At 36.1% G+C, this 16,289-nt stretch overlaps 1 protein-coding gene across 1 annotated transcript; it reads right to left on the bottom strand.

Annotated features, from left to right (window-relative positions):
- Positions 1 to 10,095: 10,095 nt before the first annotated feature.
- LOC140851165 (uncharacterized) lies at positions 10,096 to 13,890 on the bottom strand. Its single transcript, XM_073242745.1, has 4 exons — positions 13,824 to 13,890; positions 13,646 to 13,729; positions 13,271 to 13,565; positions 10,096 to 10,103 (listed from the first exon to the last, which is right to left on the bottom strand). The coding sequence occupies exons 1-4, from the start codon at positions 13,833 to 13,835 to the stop codon at positions 10,096 to 10,098; spliced, it is 399 nt and encodes a 132-aa protein (XP_073098846.1). The 5' UTR covers positions 13,836 to 13,890.
- Positions 13,891 to 16,289: the final 2,399 nt, after the last annotated feature.

Below are 16,289 nucleotides of genomic sequence, written 5' to 3'. Positions count from 1 at the left end.
TTTTAAAGTTCCGGGTTCAAGTTCTGGCTTGTGCATTCCCTAGTTTCTTAAATTGTGTATAATATTTCACCTTTCAGCATTTGATTACGAAGTCAATGGTGTGTGTTAGAGTCTTACCAAAAAAAAAAAATGGTGTGTATTAGAGTCAAGTCCTGCTTTTGAACTAGATTCTACTTTAATAATGGCTTTTAGACCACTTTCCACTCTAGTGTCTGTGAAACTTCAAGCCTAATTATATCATAAATTTGTAATTTTAGAGAATAGATTTTAATCAATGGATAAAAGAAAGACATGCATAAAATTTATCACCTTCCAACTGCAAATGTTAATTATAAACTTTGTCCTAAAAAATGCATATTACAACCAATAATTTGAGTTTTTACTTTTAAAAAAAAACTTATTGAATTTTCTCATAACTAATCTGTGATGGAAACCTTTCCAATGACCGGTCACCCTACACGAGAGATCAATGCTTTCACCAAATCCAAATATGTCTTCCCGATCCCACGTAACGCCAAATATAAATCCAATTCAGTGATCACTACTTGTTGGGGGCAACCGGACGTGGGTCTGACCAGAGCCAACCCCCATTCATTGCTCGATTGGCGTTCCAGGTCCGTCAATCACAAAATGGGAGTTATTAACTCCACAGCTTGGACTTATTTGGTTGATGAGAAGTGAAAGAAGATTGCGATATTTTTTGAGAAATGAAAATTTTTTTTTTATTTAGTTAGAGTTTTAAGAAGAAAGAAAGTAAAAAAAGAACTTCTCATAAAAAGTCATTTTTCATATTTCATGAGAAATAAAAATTCATAGGAGAAGTCTATTTTGGCACTTCCTGTGATATGAGAAGTGATGGTATTTTGTTTTCTAAAATATTCTTTTAAGATTCATAACTAAAATTTAATAAAATATCAATGGATGGTTCGAATGAAATATTAAATAGTAATATAATATTATATTAATATTATTCTAATATTTATATAAATATAATATTAAGATTTATTATACTTTAATATTATTTTAGTATTTACATTAATATATTATTTTTATTAATATTAATATAATATTTATATTAATATAATATAATATTTATATTTATTTAATAAATTTATTATATTAAAATATTTATTTTATATTAATATAATATTAATATATTAGTATTATATTAATATAATAGATTATTATGATCTAATGTTATATTATAATATATTAATATTATATTTATATAAATATAAATATAATATTAATATTTATATAAAGTTTATGAGTAAAAATATATGATTTTATATTTACTAAGAATATAATAAATATTTTATATAATTTTTTTAAAAAAATAGATGCTCATCTAAATATAAGTTACTTTATAATAAATCATCTTATCATCAAACATATTAAAATTTTATTTTTAAAAAATAACTTCAAAAAAAATTACTACTCAAAAAAAAAAATTCTTTCGGTGAACCAAATAAATTTTTTTTCTTTCTCACTCACCACCCACCCCATCCACACTTTTTGAAAGATTGCAGACTGATTCATGCAAAGATCACCCTCCAATGGACTTTATAGCTTTACCGCAAGCGTCCCATGGACGGTTTAATCGTTCACCGATTAGCAAGTGTTGAATCAAAAATTAGAAGTACTAGAAGGAGATACCATGGGCGACTTTGTCGAGGACGAGGAAGCCTTCCATGACCGGTTTTCTAGCCTTGACTCTGGACCATTACACTAAAATGGCAAGGAAACACCTCGGTTTGAATCTCGTGGCGTCGAGCCTTGACAAGCTTGCGTCGATCATGATGGCATCTTGGTGAAGGAAGCTTCCACGAGAGGGCTGCTGAAAGAGGATTGGCCGGGAATCTTGCTGCTGAAGCTGACCAGAGAGAATTACTGCTACCTTGGTAAGCAGTTGCTTCTTTTTAAAACTCTTTTAAGTGATGTGGTCTTGATTTGTTGGCTTGCGACAGAGAATCGCCTATCGGAACAGCTGACCAGACATTCCCCTCGAAGAACGTCATGCTTGAGAAAAATGATACATACAAAGTGATGACATTCGTGGACGAAATGAATCGTACTGCTCATGACATGAAGCATCTTCCTGGTATATAACTTAGTGGAAGGTGGCCAAAACCATCATTAATTAGTGCCATACATTCGGTTCACGGCTGAAATTGAAATTGATTGGAATGAGAATCAGAATAGCTATATCTTTCAATATATTTGGCTTGTAGTTAGAATTATAATGAGATTTAAATATTAAAAGAGAATAGTGATTGAATTTTGGAGGATTTGCATTTTTGTTTCTCTTCGAATCAGATGAAATAAGATTTTTTTCAATCAAATGGTTAGAATGGAAGTTATTTATTTTCATTCCTATTCCACCATCCGTCTCCCTCCAACCAAACATGCCATAACATCAACCAATACTTGACACTAAGCCAAACAACATTAATCCATGAATCAACAACACAAACTTGACTTTGTGCGAGGCCATTTAAAGTTAAACCATGGGACCGATCCATTCGCTTCTCATGGACAGAGTTTTGCCTACTCTATGGGCTGGCCGTCGGCCCGTAGCCCTAAGGTCGTAACAGAGTCCCACGCTGACTTCTGGTCTAGAAAAAATGACGATGGGGTTTGTTTGACCGTCTTCTCGTGTGGACCATGTCTCTACTATGGTTCTCAACTTCTCAATCACCAAGCGGCCCACAGGGCTAAGTTAAAGCCCAGTGCCTCTCTCCTTATATATGTAGAAAACAAAACTTTCTTCACATTCCAATCCACCCTTTTTCCTAGCTCTCATGAATATTCTCTTCCACTTGGAGGTGTGTTTACTTAGTGAGTAATGCAAGTTACACCCATTAGTCTCTTTTTAACTTCAAAACAAAAAGAAAAAGAAAAGAAACATATACATACATAAATAAATTTATAATCATAGTGATCTGTGTGGCGCTGCATGAATTCACAACTTGGGCCAATATAATTGTTTGAAGACATAGCGGTTGTCTTCTTTCTTTTTTTTTTTTTTTTATAGATTTTTTTACATGTATATCCTCCCACACATTCAAATTTGCATAAACACCCTTTTAAAATTGATATCTGCATGAATATCTTTATAAAATACCTTTCTTTTGCATATGTACCCATATCATCTAGCATCATTAAAAATTAACGGTTTAAAATTAAAATGACTAAAATATCTTTATAGATAGGTGTGCAAAAAAAAATTATAAGGTTATATATGCAAATAGCAATTTTATGAGGATATTCATGCAAATTTAAATATTTGGAAGGATATACATGCAAAAAATCCTTAACATAAATACACCTCTCTTGGTTTGTTAATTCTTTCTTTATTCTAATAGAAAAAAAACTAAGATATATCACTAAAATAATAAATTTATTTAATTTATTAATTTATATAGATAAAATGATCTTTTTATCCAATGATAGATCAAAATTATTTTCTCGAAAAGATAAACAGATCATAACCATTCATATTTCCTCTAATGTATAATAATATGCTTATAAAAAAAAATCTAAATCTGATATTAGATGAATAGCTTGTACATTTGCATAGAATTGATATAATTGTGGATTTGGACATTATGCAACAATAAAAATGTATAATCTTATTTATTTTATTTTAAAAATTTTATCAAAAATATCTTTATGAAGTGTATAAGTATATCATGAAGTGTTATAAGATGGACATAATCATCCCATCTTGCATAAAAATAAAATAAAATATAATATTTTAATATATAAAATATTATATAATATCGTCATCGTGTTGTTATATTATGTAATATGTTACTACATCATAGAGTAAGAGCATCTGAATCCATCTAAATGAAATAGATAAAAATTAAATTAGAATTTTTTACATGTATGTCTTTCTAAACATTCAAATTTGCATGATATCCTCATAAAATTGCTATTTGTATATATACTCTTATAAAATTTTTTTTTGTACATCTATCCATAAGGATATTTTAGTCATTTAAATTTAAAACTATTAATTTTTTAACGGCATTAAATGATGTGGATACATGTACGAAAAAACAAGAAAAAAGAAGAATGTACATGCAAAATAAATATTTTATGAGGGTATACAAACAAATATCAATTTTAAAAAGATATTCATGTAAATTTGAATGTTTAGAAGGATATATATGCAAAAAAACTTTTGTTTTTTTCTTTCCAATGCAATCAGAAGCAATTCTCCCCCCCTTAATTTACTAATAAAGAATTAAAGAATACAAAAGTTATGAGAAGAAAATAGGTAATTTACAAAGACTTAGATTTGTCTTCAATTTTTGAAGGTGTTTCGCCCGCCTCTTTTCACTACGAAGGTAAGATCATAATTGAAAGTTTAAATGCCATGAAGTTGATTGATAATTTCTTTAGTTCCTTTTCGACCACATTTGCCAATAAAAAGCAAATACAAGTTGATCCCTTGCCATATAGAAGTCCATAACAAATAGAAAGTACAATGGTTGCCAGCATTGTCGATATAAATGAATAAGATGGAGCACAGGTGCCTGACATCGATCATTGTGCAATCACAGATGGTTGCCATCAAGATCAGACGGCCATCAAACGAGACAGTCTACATGGACGTGTCATATCATATATGATGGATATTGTTTGATGACATCTATCTTCTAATGGCGGCTATCCAGAGTTATATAATATTTTGTAACGCACGAATGGCAGCGTTGGTTGAATGAGATGTTCTCTAGAGATATATCATGCTGAAGGCATATGATAACAGTATTGTTTTCAGTTTACATCTTAAAAGATGGTAGCCCAAAATCATTAGAGCCGTTGTTTAAACACCAATACGTGCTCAAAAGCAAACCAAGAACAATAACTCATAGACCAGCTGCAAAGATGGTGACTTCATGCGAGCCCATCTAAGCCACGGGGTCTATTCTTTTCATACCGTTGGTGTTACCGACCCTGGTTTCTAATTCCTCAACAAAACCTGGGATGGAGTTTGTCTTTTGACTGCCCTGGGTCGTCCGGGCCTTTGTGCTCTTTTTCTAGGCGGTGTGCCATCCTTTTGCTTTAAAAAAAGGGGAAGCTTGTCGTGCCCTTCTGGCCTTCATAAGCCCTTTTCTTTGGGGCATCAAAAGCTGTGTCTCCTCTGGAACGAAGGGTACAAAACCAACGGTACAAAACAACACGCGCCACCGCCCATAGAGCTGCTGCGAGTCCGTGACAAACCCAAGTGCTTTCTCCAGTTGTTTTTATTTTTAACGTTTTCACTGCTAGCTTCTTTCACCTGGGAGGTGATTACCTTGAGAAGCAAAGTGTGGATGGCAATGGAACCGTGGATTAGAGGAGATGCGGAAGATGATGCTTCATGCTAGCGGTCATGAATGGGCTCGGGTTCATTCTGTTGAAGATGACGCTAGCGGTCACAAACAAATAGGCTCAAATTCACTCTGTTGTGTCCTAGTGATGGAACCATAGATTTGCAGAGGTTTCGATCCGCAATAATCTAAGGTCTTATCCAAAAAACATTAATCAGAGAATGATATTTGAATTGTTTGATACTTTGATCTTTTATAATTATCTAAGTTCTCCTTAGTAAATAAGTTACATGGAACTAAAAACATCAACCTCGCATCTTAAATGAAAGATGCATGTGAGAACCGTTGCAGGCATATACTTTGTCTCACTTTGAGTATATACGAAGGAAATCTTATATACTTAGACTAGGATTAAGAAACTTAAACTATGTACGTTCTGGCTAATATTTTTAGACAAGGTCTCGGATTGTTAGAGAGCTCTTTCTCCTCTCATCCCACCTAGCATGCATGATCCCATGAGCTTTGAGTATCTTGTGCTAAAGCCTTAGAAATAGATGAGTTATATTTAATCATGACTTGTAGGTGTACTTAATTAGGTATTAGTAGTTGAGCTACACACCTACCTCACCTGTCTCACCTTGCAAGAGTTCGGCTCCCCTCAGCAACTCTCTAATTGAAACTGTCAAAAAAGAACTCCCTAATTAAACGTTTGAGATTTAAACATCCCAGTGATTTTTGTGAGAGTGAGACCGACTGCTGTGAATTTGTATTCTTGAGGGGAGCACGAGGAAGTGGACAAAATCTATTTTTTCCTCCCAAGTCCGACATATTACGTTGAAAAGCACGAATCTTCTACAATGCAGAAGGCATTGTTTTTGGACTGACAGGAAATTTGCCACCAACTTTTATCACGGATATTGCGGCGTACTAAATGCTTCCTTCCCTTGGATATGCGCTCTTGTCTTCAACACTACAAGTCAAGTACTTGAGCCAATGATTACAGCATTGCTTCTTGCTATATCTGAAGGATGATTCATCCGTGAAATGCTATCTAAATCATTTAAACATTCAGGATTCAGATATCTAATCCTCCCAACATATGTAGGATTGACCGCATATCCCATCCTTTTGATGCCCAAAATGGTTGCACTAGTGCAGCATCCATGGGTTCTGATCGCCCATTTTGACACTTTGGGCATCTGCGGATTAGATATTCGATATAATTGGTGGATGCTACATTGAATGATCAAGTAGTCGAATGAGTATCAGACCTGCCAAATAACTCCCTTCCTGCTTTCTCATCTTTATGGAGTAATTTTATAAATTCTTGAACTTTGCAGAGGATTGTCTTGGCTAAACGGAAATATCTTTGGAAATTAAATCAATTTTGAAGAAAATTAAAACCTCCGCTTGGTTGGGAATAAAAGGTAAAGTTCTAATTGTTAATAATCATGGCTAATATAAATTGATGGCATCCTTCATTTATTCTCTGTGTCCACCTTTGTGATGTAGTACTTGAAATTGTTGCTTATTTTTCACATGCATCATTGCTGGTGTTATGGAACATTTTCAGATTAAAAACTAGGGACTAAATGGCAACCGAGATATTTCTTAATTAGATGGAGGATTCACGGGGTGAAAGCTGGAATTTCGGTGATGGCGAGCCTTGGGGGGCAGTGTCCCCCTTTTCTTTCTACCCGCCACCGATTGGGTCACAATCTCACGGAGCAGAAGAATGGGGAGCTGATTAGCCGGTCTCAGCTGAAGATGTTTGTGAGACTCTCTAGTCCACGGCTGGAGATAAAGCATCTAGATCGGATGGCTTCCCCCCACTTCTTGAGGAGATATTGGCCTATTATCTTAATGGAGATAGTGGAGATGGTGCTAGAGCTTTTTGTTATTGGTGTGATGCTGAAGTCTCGAATGAGGATTTTTGCCACTTTGATCTTGAAGAGGTAGGATGTAGCCGAACCAAGTTATTTCAGACCGATCAACTTATGCACGACCATGTACAAAATTTATGCCAAACTAATAATGGACAGGATGAAGCTCATTTTGCCGCACCTCATTTGTCCGGAGCAGAGGACTTTCATTAGAAGTCAGAGTATTATAGATAATGTTCTGATTGCCTTGAAACTTACGCATGATCTTCGGTAATACCTCGATTTAATACAGTTTTATGGCGATTAAGTGGACATGGAGCGCACCTATGATTGTATGGGCTGGACCTCTTTGGGGAGATTCTTTGGAGCTTGGGCTTTTATGGGCAATTGATTCGATCGATCATGGCATGTGTTCGAGGTTTGATGTTCTCCATCCTCATCAATGATATACTGTCCGACTACTTTCATTCCACTATCAGCCTCTGCTAAGGTTGTTGTTTGTCACCCTTTCTCTTTATTTATTGTGCCAATGTTCCTTCTCGAGCCTGAGGGCTGCGGCGTTGGGTTCGGCATTGGACCCTTATCTGCCAGCCCATGGAGCCCATCTGATCTCTCACTTATTGTTTGTAAATGACAGTCTTTTGGTAGATTGGGCATCAATCCAGAATGCAGAGGCCTTTGCAAAGATCCTCGAGGAGTACTGTCAAGCCTCGGGCTAGCGGGTGAACCTCCATAAGTCAATGATCTACTTCAGCCCGAAGACTAAGTCTCGGCTCAGAAACCTAATCAAGGGAGGTTGGGTATTGTGAAGCAAAATGGAGTCTGAAGTACTTGGGTGTTCTGATTTCAGGGCAAAGGCTAAGAAGGGTAGAGTGTTCAGGGATAGTGCAAGTGTTTCAAGATCTATATTTAGAGATGGTAGGTAGAGATCTTTCCATGATGGGTGGGGTGACATTAGTCAAGTCAGTCCTCTACTCTATGCCCGTTTACTTACTGTCCTGTACCATCATATCGAAGTCTTGTCTAGTGAAGCTGGAGCAACAGTTCCGACAATTCCTCTAAGGTTATCACTAGGGTGGTAGGGAGTGCATCTCTTAGCTTGAGAGATGTTCTATCAGCCATTTGACAAGGGCAGCTTTGTCATTCAGTTCTTGATGGTGAGATGGGAGGCCTTTTGGTGAGATATGCTACCAGATTATTGGTGTGTCTGAAGAGCCCTTGGAGTATGCTGATGGTTGCTAAGTATGGCCCATGGACTTTTGATGATGACATCCAGGCGAGGAAGACCAGCTCCTTAATTTATGTGGAAGGGGATCTCCTCCTATGCCTTTGTGGTGGGGACTCAGACCAGATGGGTGCTGGACGATGGCTGCACAGTGAGCTTCCATCATGATTCCTAGCTGACTGACCTCCTCCTGAGCACGTGGCCGATCTTCATCAATACTAAGATAGGAGAATCTATAAGGATCTACTGTAAATTTTGGCTTGGGGGTGGGGGCTAGAGCCCCAAGGTGGTGGCTTAGGTTTTTTGGGCTGACTTGGTGGATAAGATGCTCTTGACCGCAATCTCTATCCATCCTAGCCCGAATATTTTGTGGTTGTCTAGTGTTTCAAGAAGTTGCATCCGTCCCAAACATCTGCAACGTCCTCTCATGCCTTTTGTTTATAGAACAAAGATCAAGAAAAGATGAACCGGACCCATTTGGTGACTTTTGCAATCTCCCTCACCGAACCGACTTGGATCTGAACTATGATTCAAATCAAGTTTTACCAAAGGAGATCCTCCTGCAGACCAAGGGCTGTGATTAAAAAATTGTATGACATATTTCTGAGAGGGCCTGTTTGGTGTATTGATGGTGCTTGGATCTGAAAGATGGCCATTCACCTGAAAGTTCGCCTGTTCATCTGAAAGGTGGCTTGGGGCCATCTCCCTTCGAGAGCGGTTTTGAGAGACAGGGCCTGGACCTCCCTCCCACTTGACCTTGCTGTGAGGTGGAGGAGGAGCCTATGGGGCATGTGCTATTCTAGTGCCTGAGATCTGTCTAGATCTAATGGTGGACAGGCCCACTTGTGATTGATGTTCTAACAAGAACCCCAACTTAGTCCTTTATGGAGTTTCTCCGGCTGAGTTCAGCCTTCAATTCGGCCAGATTTGATGGGATCCGTGTGGCCTATGTTGCATATCACATCTGGTTATCTAAGAACAATACGGTGTTCGAGTTGAATGATCACCAGTGGCTGTTGTTGTGGAGAGAGCCCTGGTCCAAGCAATAGAGTTTTTTCGATCATCATTACCTGATTCAATCTTGAGGATGGCAGACTTCTGAGACTCTCATTGGACTCATTGAGTAACTTGTAGAGTATTTATCTCTTGGGAGTCTTCACCCTCGATCTTTGTCAAGATCAATTTCGATGGTAGTATATTTGGCACGAACGAAGGAGCGGACTTCATGATTCAGGATCTGGACTCGCGACCATTGGTGGCAAGTGGGAGCCATCTAGTGGACACTATAGTCTTGAGAGTGGAGTTGCAGGCCGCTCGGGCTAGTATTGTCTATACGAGGTTAGCACTAGCTATGGGCAGAGTGGCTCATTATTAAGAGTGACTCAGCCATAGTAGTCAGGTGAATCTAGACACAGGATAGGGAGGATGTTGGTCCCCTGCTTGTGAGGGATATTACTATATTGTTGTGTGGGGCTTTCATCATATGTCAGGCATGTCTATAGGGAAGCCAATATCGTAGCAGATTAGGTTATTTCCTTCATCATGAAGGACTCCAGGAATATAATTTGGATTGATATGACCTCCATGTTACATGACTTTCATGATATTTTATTTTTTGTGATATTTTTGATTGCATTTATATCAGAATTATATGAATGTACCATGGTTACTGCCCTATCAAAAAGAAAAAAAAAGCTAGAATTTCATGAATATACCATGGTTACTGCTCTATCAAAAAAAAAAAAAAGAATTTCTAAATATTGGACGGGATATGTTAGTTACAACTAGGCCTGCAAATGGGTCGGGTCGAATTGGGTTTTGAGTGATCCCAACTTGATCCGATTTTTTGATCGGGTCTTGATATTGGATCCATACCCATCCCAATAAAAAATCGGATCGGGTCGGGTCGGGCCCATAGCCGAATTTATTGACCCATTGGATCATTCGAGTCGGATCGGGTCCATATATAATCCGATCCCAATCCATGAAATGCGGGTCCGATTCGGATCTAATTCGGGTCGGATCGGGTCATGGATTTAAAAATCTACATAAAGTAAAATTAGTGGTCACGTCATCCCACGTCTTCTCACTTCACGCATTGATAGTGGATATTGTATACCATCCCTAAGGCAATAGTAATGTACAACAGTAAACAAGTAATTGGATATTTTAATTATGAACAACTATTGGTATGTCCCCAGTTTACTTTATATTTGTGGAAGGACTTTTAGAGAAGTTCCGAGGTTAGCTGTAAGAATGGCATTTTTTGTGCAGTGCATTAATGATCTTATGGCAGTGTGACAGTATTAAAGATTTTAGTAAGAGATTTAAGAAAAAATTTGGGTGAGTCATTTTTTTGGTCCAGATCCAAATTTTTATTTGGGTGAGCCATTCTAACTGAGTTTGGATCTTATATTTGGATCTGGTTCGGATCGGATCGGGTCGAGTCATGTATCTTGAGATTCAAATTAATCTAAAAATTTTTATGAATCGAATCGGATCTAAATTTAAAAAATTCAGATCCGACCCAGAAAGATGACTACTTCCAAGGTTGTTGTGAGAGACAAAGTTGTTGCAGACAGACCAACGAATATTAATTTGGAGCCTTCTAGGTCCTTTAGAAAGGCCAAATACGTTTAACTTTCTTGAAGCCCACCAGTTTCGTTTGAATTTCACATGACTCAACCAACCTTAGGCTGCAGGAAGCATTCGCATCCGAACCACCGAGACGTACCAACAAGTCTTATCATTACCATCATAGGATAAATACTTATTCTAAACAGCATCTAAAACTATTTTATTTTTGTTTGCTGATTCCACGGATGTATCTATATTTGAATACCCTAATTTATCCAATTTATCAAATAAATATTTTAATTTAAATTAATTTTCTTTTACCCCAAGAGGACGTTTGGTTGGGGTGGACTAGAGAATCATTAATCAAAAAAATAATTATAAAAAAATAATTTTTATTATATTTGATTGATGAAAAAATTATTTCGAAAAATGATATTGAAAAAAAAAGTACTACATTTTGTTAGAGGTAATCCTATATAGATAATAGGAATAAGATAAAATTTATAAATATATCATTCAATATAAAATAATTATTTTAATATCAAGATAGTATTATCATTTTCGACCAATTTTTATATAATAACTATAATTATATAACCTTTTGCATAATGTTATGTGGATCTTGGGGTGCGTTTGGTTACACTTTTTGATTATTAATTTTTTATTTTTAAAAAATATTTTTTATTTTTTTTTGATTTTTGCTATTGAGTAAAAATAAAAAAGTAAAAAATATGTTTGATAACTACATTGCTATAAAGTAATAAAAAAAAATTTGAAAACCGCAGGTGAAGAACTCGATGAGGGAGAAGGGTTCGAGAAGGGAGGGAGAACCGGAGAAGGGGGTCGGGAGGTGAAGAGCTCGACGAGGGAAAATGGTTCGGATTCTTTACTTTTTGGTTCAGTATTTTAGACGTGCGAAAGCAAAAAAAAGTAAAAAAGTAAGTTTTGAAAAATAAAAAAATTTTACTTTGCATATAAAGTAATTATTTTAATTATTTTAATTTTTACTTTTTACTTTTTCTGATGTTACCAAATATTATTTTTTGATTTTTATTTTTTAAAAATTAAAAAAAAAATTAATGGCTAATCAAATACATCCACTACAAGAAATTTGATTTTTTGCGACGAAATTTTTTCGTCGCTAAAAATCTTATTTTCGTCGCTAAACGTATTTGTGACGAAATATATCGCCGCTAAAAATTTGTAGAGAAAGCGTCGTAGCAAAAGACCTTAGCGACGAAAATATTTTATTTCGTCGCAAAAAATTGTAAACCCAGACGACGAAATTATGTGCTGTATTAGCGACGAAAATATTTTGTCGCAAGAGCTTAAATTTTCGTCGCTAAAATTGCAACGAAAAAAAATTTCGTCGCTAAATATTTTGATTAAAAAAATTTTTTTTCTTATTTTTTACGATGAAAATGAAATTCATCGTAAAACTTAGCGACGGATTTCATCGCAAAAAAAATTGTCGCAAAAATTTCGTCGCAATAATTACGACGAAAAAAATGTTCGTTGCTATAATTGCGACGAAAAAAATTTTCATCGCTATAATAGCAACGAAATAAAAATTTCGTCGCTAGAAGGGTGACGAAATAAAAAAATTCGTCGCCATAATTGCGACGAAATAAAAAATGCGTCGCCATAATTGCGATGAAATAAAAATTTCATCGCAAAAAGGTAAAATTTTTAGCGACGAAACTATTTTTCGTCGCAAAAATAGCAACGAAATAATTTCGTCGTAATAATTGCGACGAAAAAAATGTTCGTTGCTATAATTGCGACGAAAAAAAAATTTCGTTGCTAAAATGGCGACGAAATAATAATTTCGTCGCTAGAAGGGCGACGAAATAAAAATATTCGCCGCCATAATTGCGACGAAATAAAAATTTTGTCGCAAAAAGTTATAATTTTTAGCGACGAAACTATTTTTTCGTCGCAAAAATAGCAACGAAATAAAAAATTTCGTCGCAATGAATAATAAAAGTTTTACTTTTTTGGGTTCACAAATTTTTTTACGACGAAATTAATATTTCGTCGCTAAAATAAATTTTGGATAAAAAATAAAATTTTTATTTATTTTCCAAAAAAATCTGCTCAAATACAAATTATTTGATCAAACATATTTTAAATAAACAGTATGTTAACACAATAAAAATATTCTAAGTCAAAAGACCAATTTCAAGTATCAAAAAGTTTCATAACCATCTTTGTCATATACAAAAATATAAGTCCATACACCATTTTAAATTTAAAATAAGTACAAATGCATCCAGTAACTAATCTGAGCGTCTGACTATATTTCATCCAGTAACTAATCTGATCTTGCATCATGCTCATGGATGTCCTAACTGCCTCTGGCACCGATGCATCATCAGACCGGCCGGATGACGAACTGCGTGATTTTTTGGACCGCATGCTATGACCAGATCCTAGCTGCCGCCCGAGGACGGTATCCAAAATCATATCATCTGTCATCAAACAAACCTGCTGCGATCCAGTATCACCGTCAGATCCCACCTCCCTCGTCGCCTGCTCTCTCAATTCTAACATTTTTTCCTTCACAATAAACCAAATAAAATCATAAATTTTTTTCAAACTCTTTAAAAGTATTCAAAATGTAGAGTAATGATACTTACATGACGCTGCCTCGCCTCCTCGGTCACGAACTCGCCACTCTTGTTTTGATAGAATTTAGCATAGGCGTCGACTCCGGATAGTCCCTGTTCAAACAAAAAAAAAGAAAAAAAAGATATCAAAATAATATAAATATTTAAAAAAAAATTATAAAGTATGATTGCAAATGTAGTTACGTACCATCCTCTTCATTCCCTGTGCAAAAGAGGCACTTCCTTGCGTGTGAATAGAATCAATCTTGCTCCTATTCACTTTATTCGCCTTCAATCGTCGCTACAAAATACATACAATTATAACCAATAAAGGACATAACATAATTAAAAAAACTTGGAACACTAGACATACCTGAAATGCCTCACTTCCAAAATGCTCACATAACCACCGCCAATCGTCACTAGACCCAGCCCAATTTCTGTATGGCTGGGTCACAGGATCAATCCCCTTCGCCTGCAGCTCATTGCAGTATTTATGAAGCCTACATCGTCGATCTCTGTATCTATTTGCAGCCATTTTGAGAATACATGCCGTCACTTCTTCGTCAGTGCAATCCTCGAAGTCAATATTATCCTACACAGTAATCATACCAAAAAGCAAATACATGAAATTATTCATATAATAAAAAATTTATTTATATAACCAAAAATAATATGGATCATGTAATGATATGCAAGACATCCAAATTTAATTCTTACCTTGATGTGAGAGACTAGAGCATCACGGTATCGAGGAGCTACATGCTTGAAACTTTCAGCAGCCCACGGAAAATGATTCCACATATACAAACTGATCTCATTTGCGACGATACTAGCCTCTGTGCCAACCAGATGATCTCGAAATATATGTACCTTCGGTTTTTCATTGTGTGTATGCACATATTTTTCCAAAACAAGACCCCTACTAGGACCACGCACTGCACGTCGATGCTGTGTTCCTACATGTAAAAATTGGTGAAATGAACATATATCATGTATCACTAAATGCATATAACAAAAAAATATATATGGTTTATAAATTGATAGAGATGTACCTGTAAGGGGATGATGCTGCGGTACCATGGCCTCCGGCTGGGCAAGCTCTGGCTGAGCACTAGTCTGCTCTGTGGACTCGGGCAACTGAGTCTCATCTAAATCCTCTGACTCATCATGCAAAATGCTAAAGTGAGGATGTGTATCATCAAGCGGAGCCTGCTGCCTACCCCATGAATGTCTACGTCCAGGACCAGTCATGATGCTGCAATGATTAAAATAATTTAAATCAATAAGTAATCAAAAAAACTCAAGTATTACATGATATAACAAAAAAAAAATAAATTGAATTACTTATTCATATTAATTATTGTTCTCAGATTCTGAACTCGTGTCCATATAGTCATCTTCGACGGGAGTCATAGAAGACTTCGACCCTGAAGTGCTATCATCATCGTCGTTAATGAAGTCATTATTGGATCGTGCTCGTGTCCGTGCCCTTATCGACGATCCAACAACAGAAACATCCTCAGGTTCATAGTCGTCTTTTTGCAATTGTCCTATGTCAATCGTATCATCTGGCACTAATATGTTATCTGGTGCTTGCATTTGATATGCTTCGTTTTCAATAATTGCACAGACTTCATTCTCAAGATGTTCATCGTTCGGGCATGTGAAAAGTGCAGGATCAAACAAATGCCTATGCTGAGCCCTTATTGCAACTCGCCAAGGCTCTTTCATTTTGTTATCATCAATATACCACACTAGTCTTGCTTGCTTTGCAAAAATATAAGGATCACTTTCATACCATACATGACCAGTGTGGACACTGACGAGTTGAGGATCTATAACAATTGGCCTGTGTCGTCCTAAGTCATACCATCGACACTTGAATAACACAATCCGTCGAAGACCACTATATCTCAACTCTATAACCTCATGCAGAACACCAAAAAAATCTATTATTTCACCCTTGTGCTTGCCCTCCACGCTTATTCCACAATTCTGTGTGGTTCGATCACGATCGCGATCTTTCGTTAAGAATCGCACACCATTGACTATACATGCTGAATATACTGATACACGTCTGTCAGGTTTTCGTGCAAGTGCAGCTAAGTCATTACTGATACAGTTAGGATTGTCTATACGTAGCTGAGCTATCTACAATTAAAAGAACAATAAGCAGGTTAAATTTGACAAAATAAATATTATATAAACAAGCTTTTAATCATGGATGAACATGAACATAACTTACCCGTTCGTCAAACCATGATGCGAATTGATTCCTATGTCGTGCCGCTGCTAATGTAGGATTACTTCTTCTGAGCTCATTTTCGTGTTCTCTGAAGTGATACAGTAATATCATGTATATTTTAATTTAGAGTCCACGTACATTCATTGATATATCAACAAATAAAAATTAAATGTATATACTCACATCATGTAGGTTTCTACCTCCTCGCAATTGTTTAGCACATACCAATGCATGTCATCCGTTTCTTGTGGTGTCAACATTCGAAAATATTTTTTACCATATGGTCGGGCAACATTGGAGAACACGGACAATCCATCGGTCAGAATCTCGTCAACATCAATATTCCATTGTGGCCTTGTAAATTTGGTCTCCACTCGTCGAAGGTACATAGAGCAGAACGTCAGACATTCATTCATAACATGTGCC

Source organism: Elaeis guineensis, chromosome 8 (genome assembly GCF_000442705.2).
Source record: "Elaeis guineensis isolate ETL-2024a chromosome 8, EG11, whole genome shotgun sequence".
NCBI lineage: Eukaryota > Viridiplantae > Streptophyta > Magnoliopsida > Arecales > Arecaceae > Elaeis > Elaeis guineensis.
This window is presented reverse-complemented; position numbering and strand designations above follow the sequence as displayed.

Coding starts and splice junctions, on each gene's coding strand:
- LOC140851165 (XM_073242745.1), bottom strand. Junction 13,566..13,645: donor AGGAGGCGAGGCAGCGTCAT/GTAAGTATCATT, acceptor TTTATTGTGAAG/GAAAAAATGTTAGAATTGAG.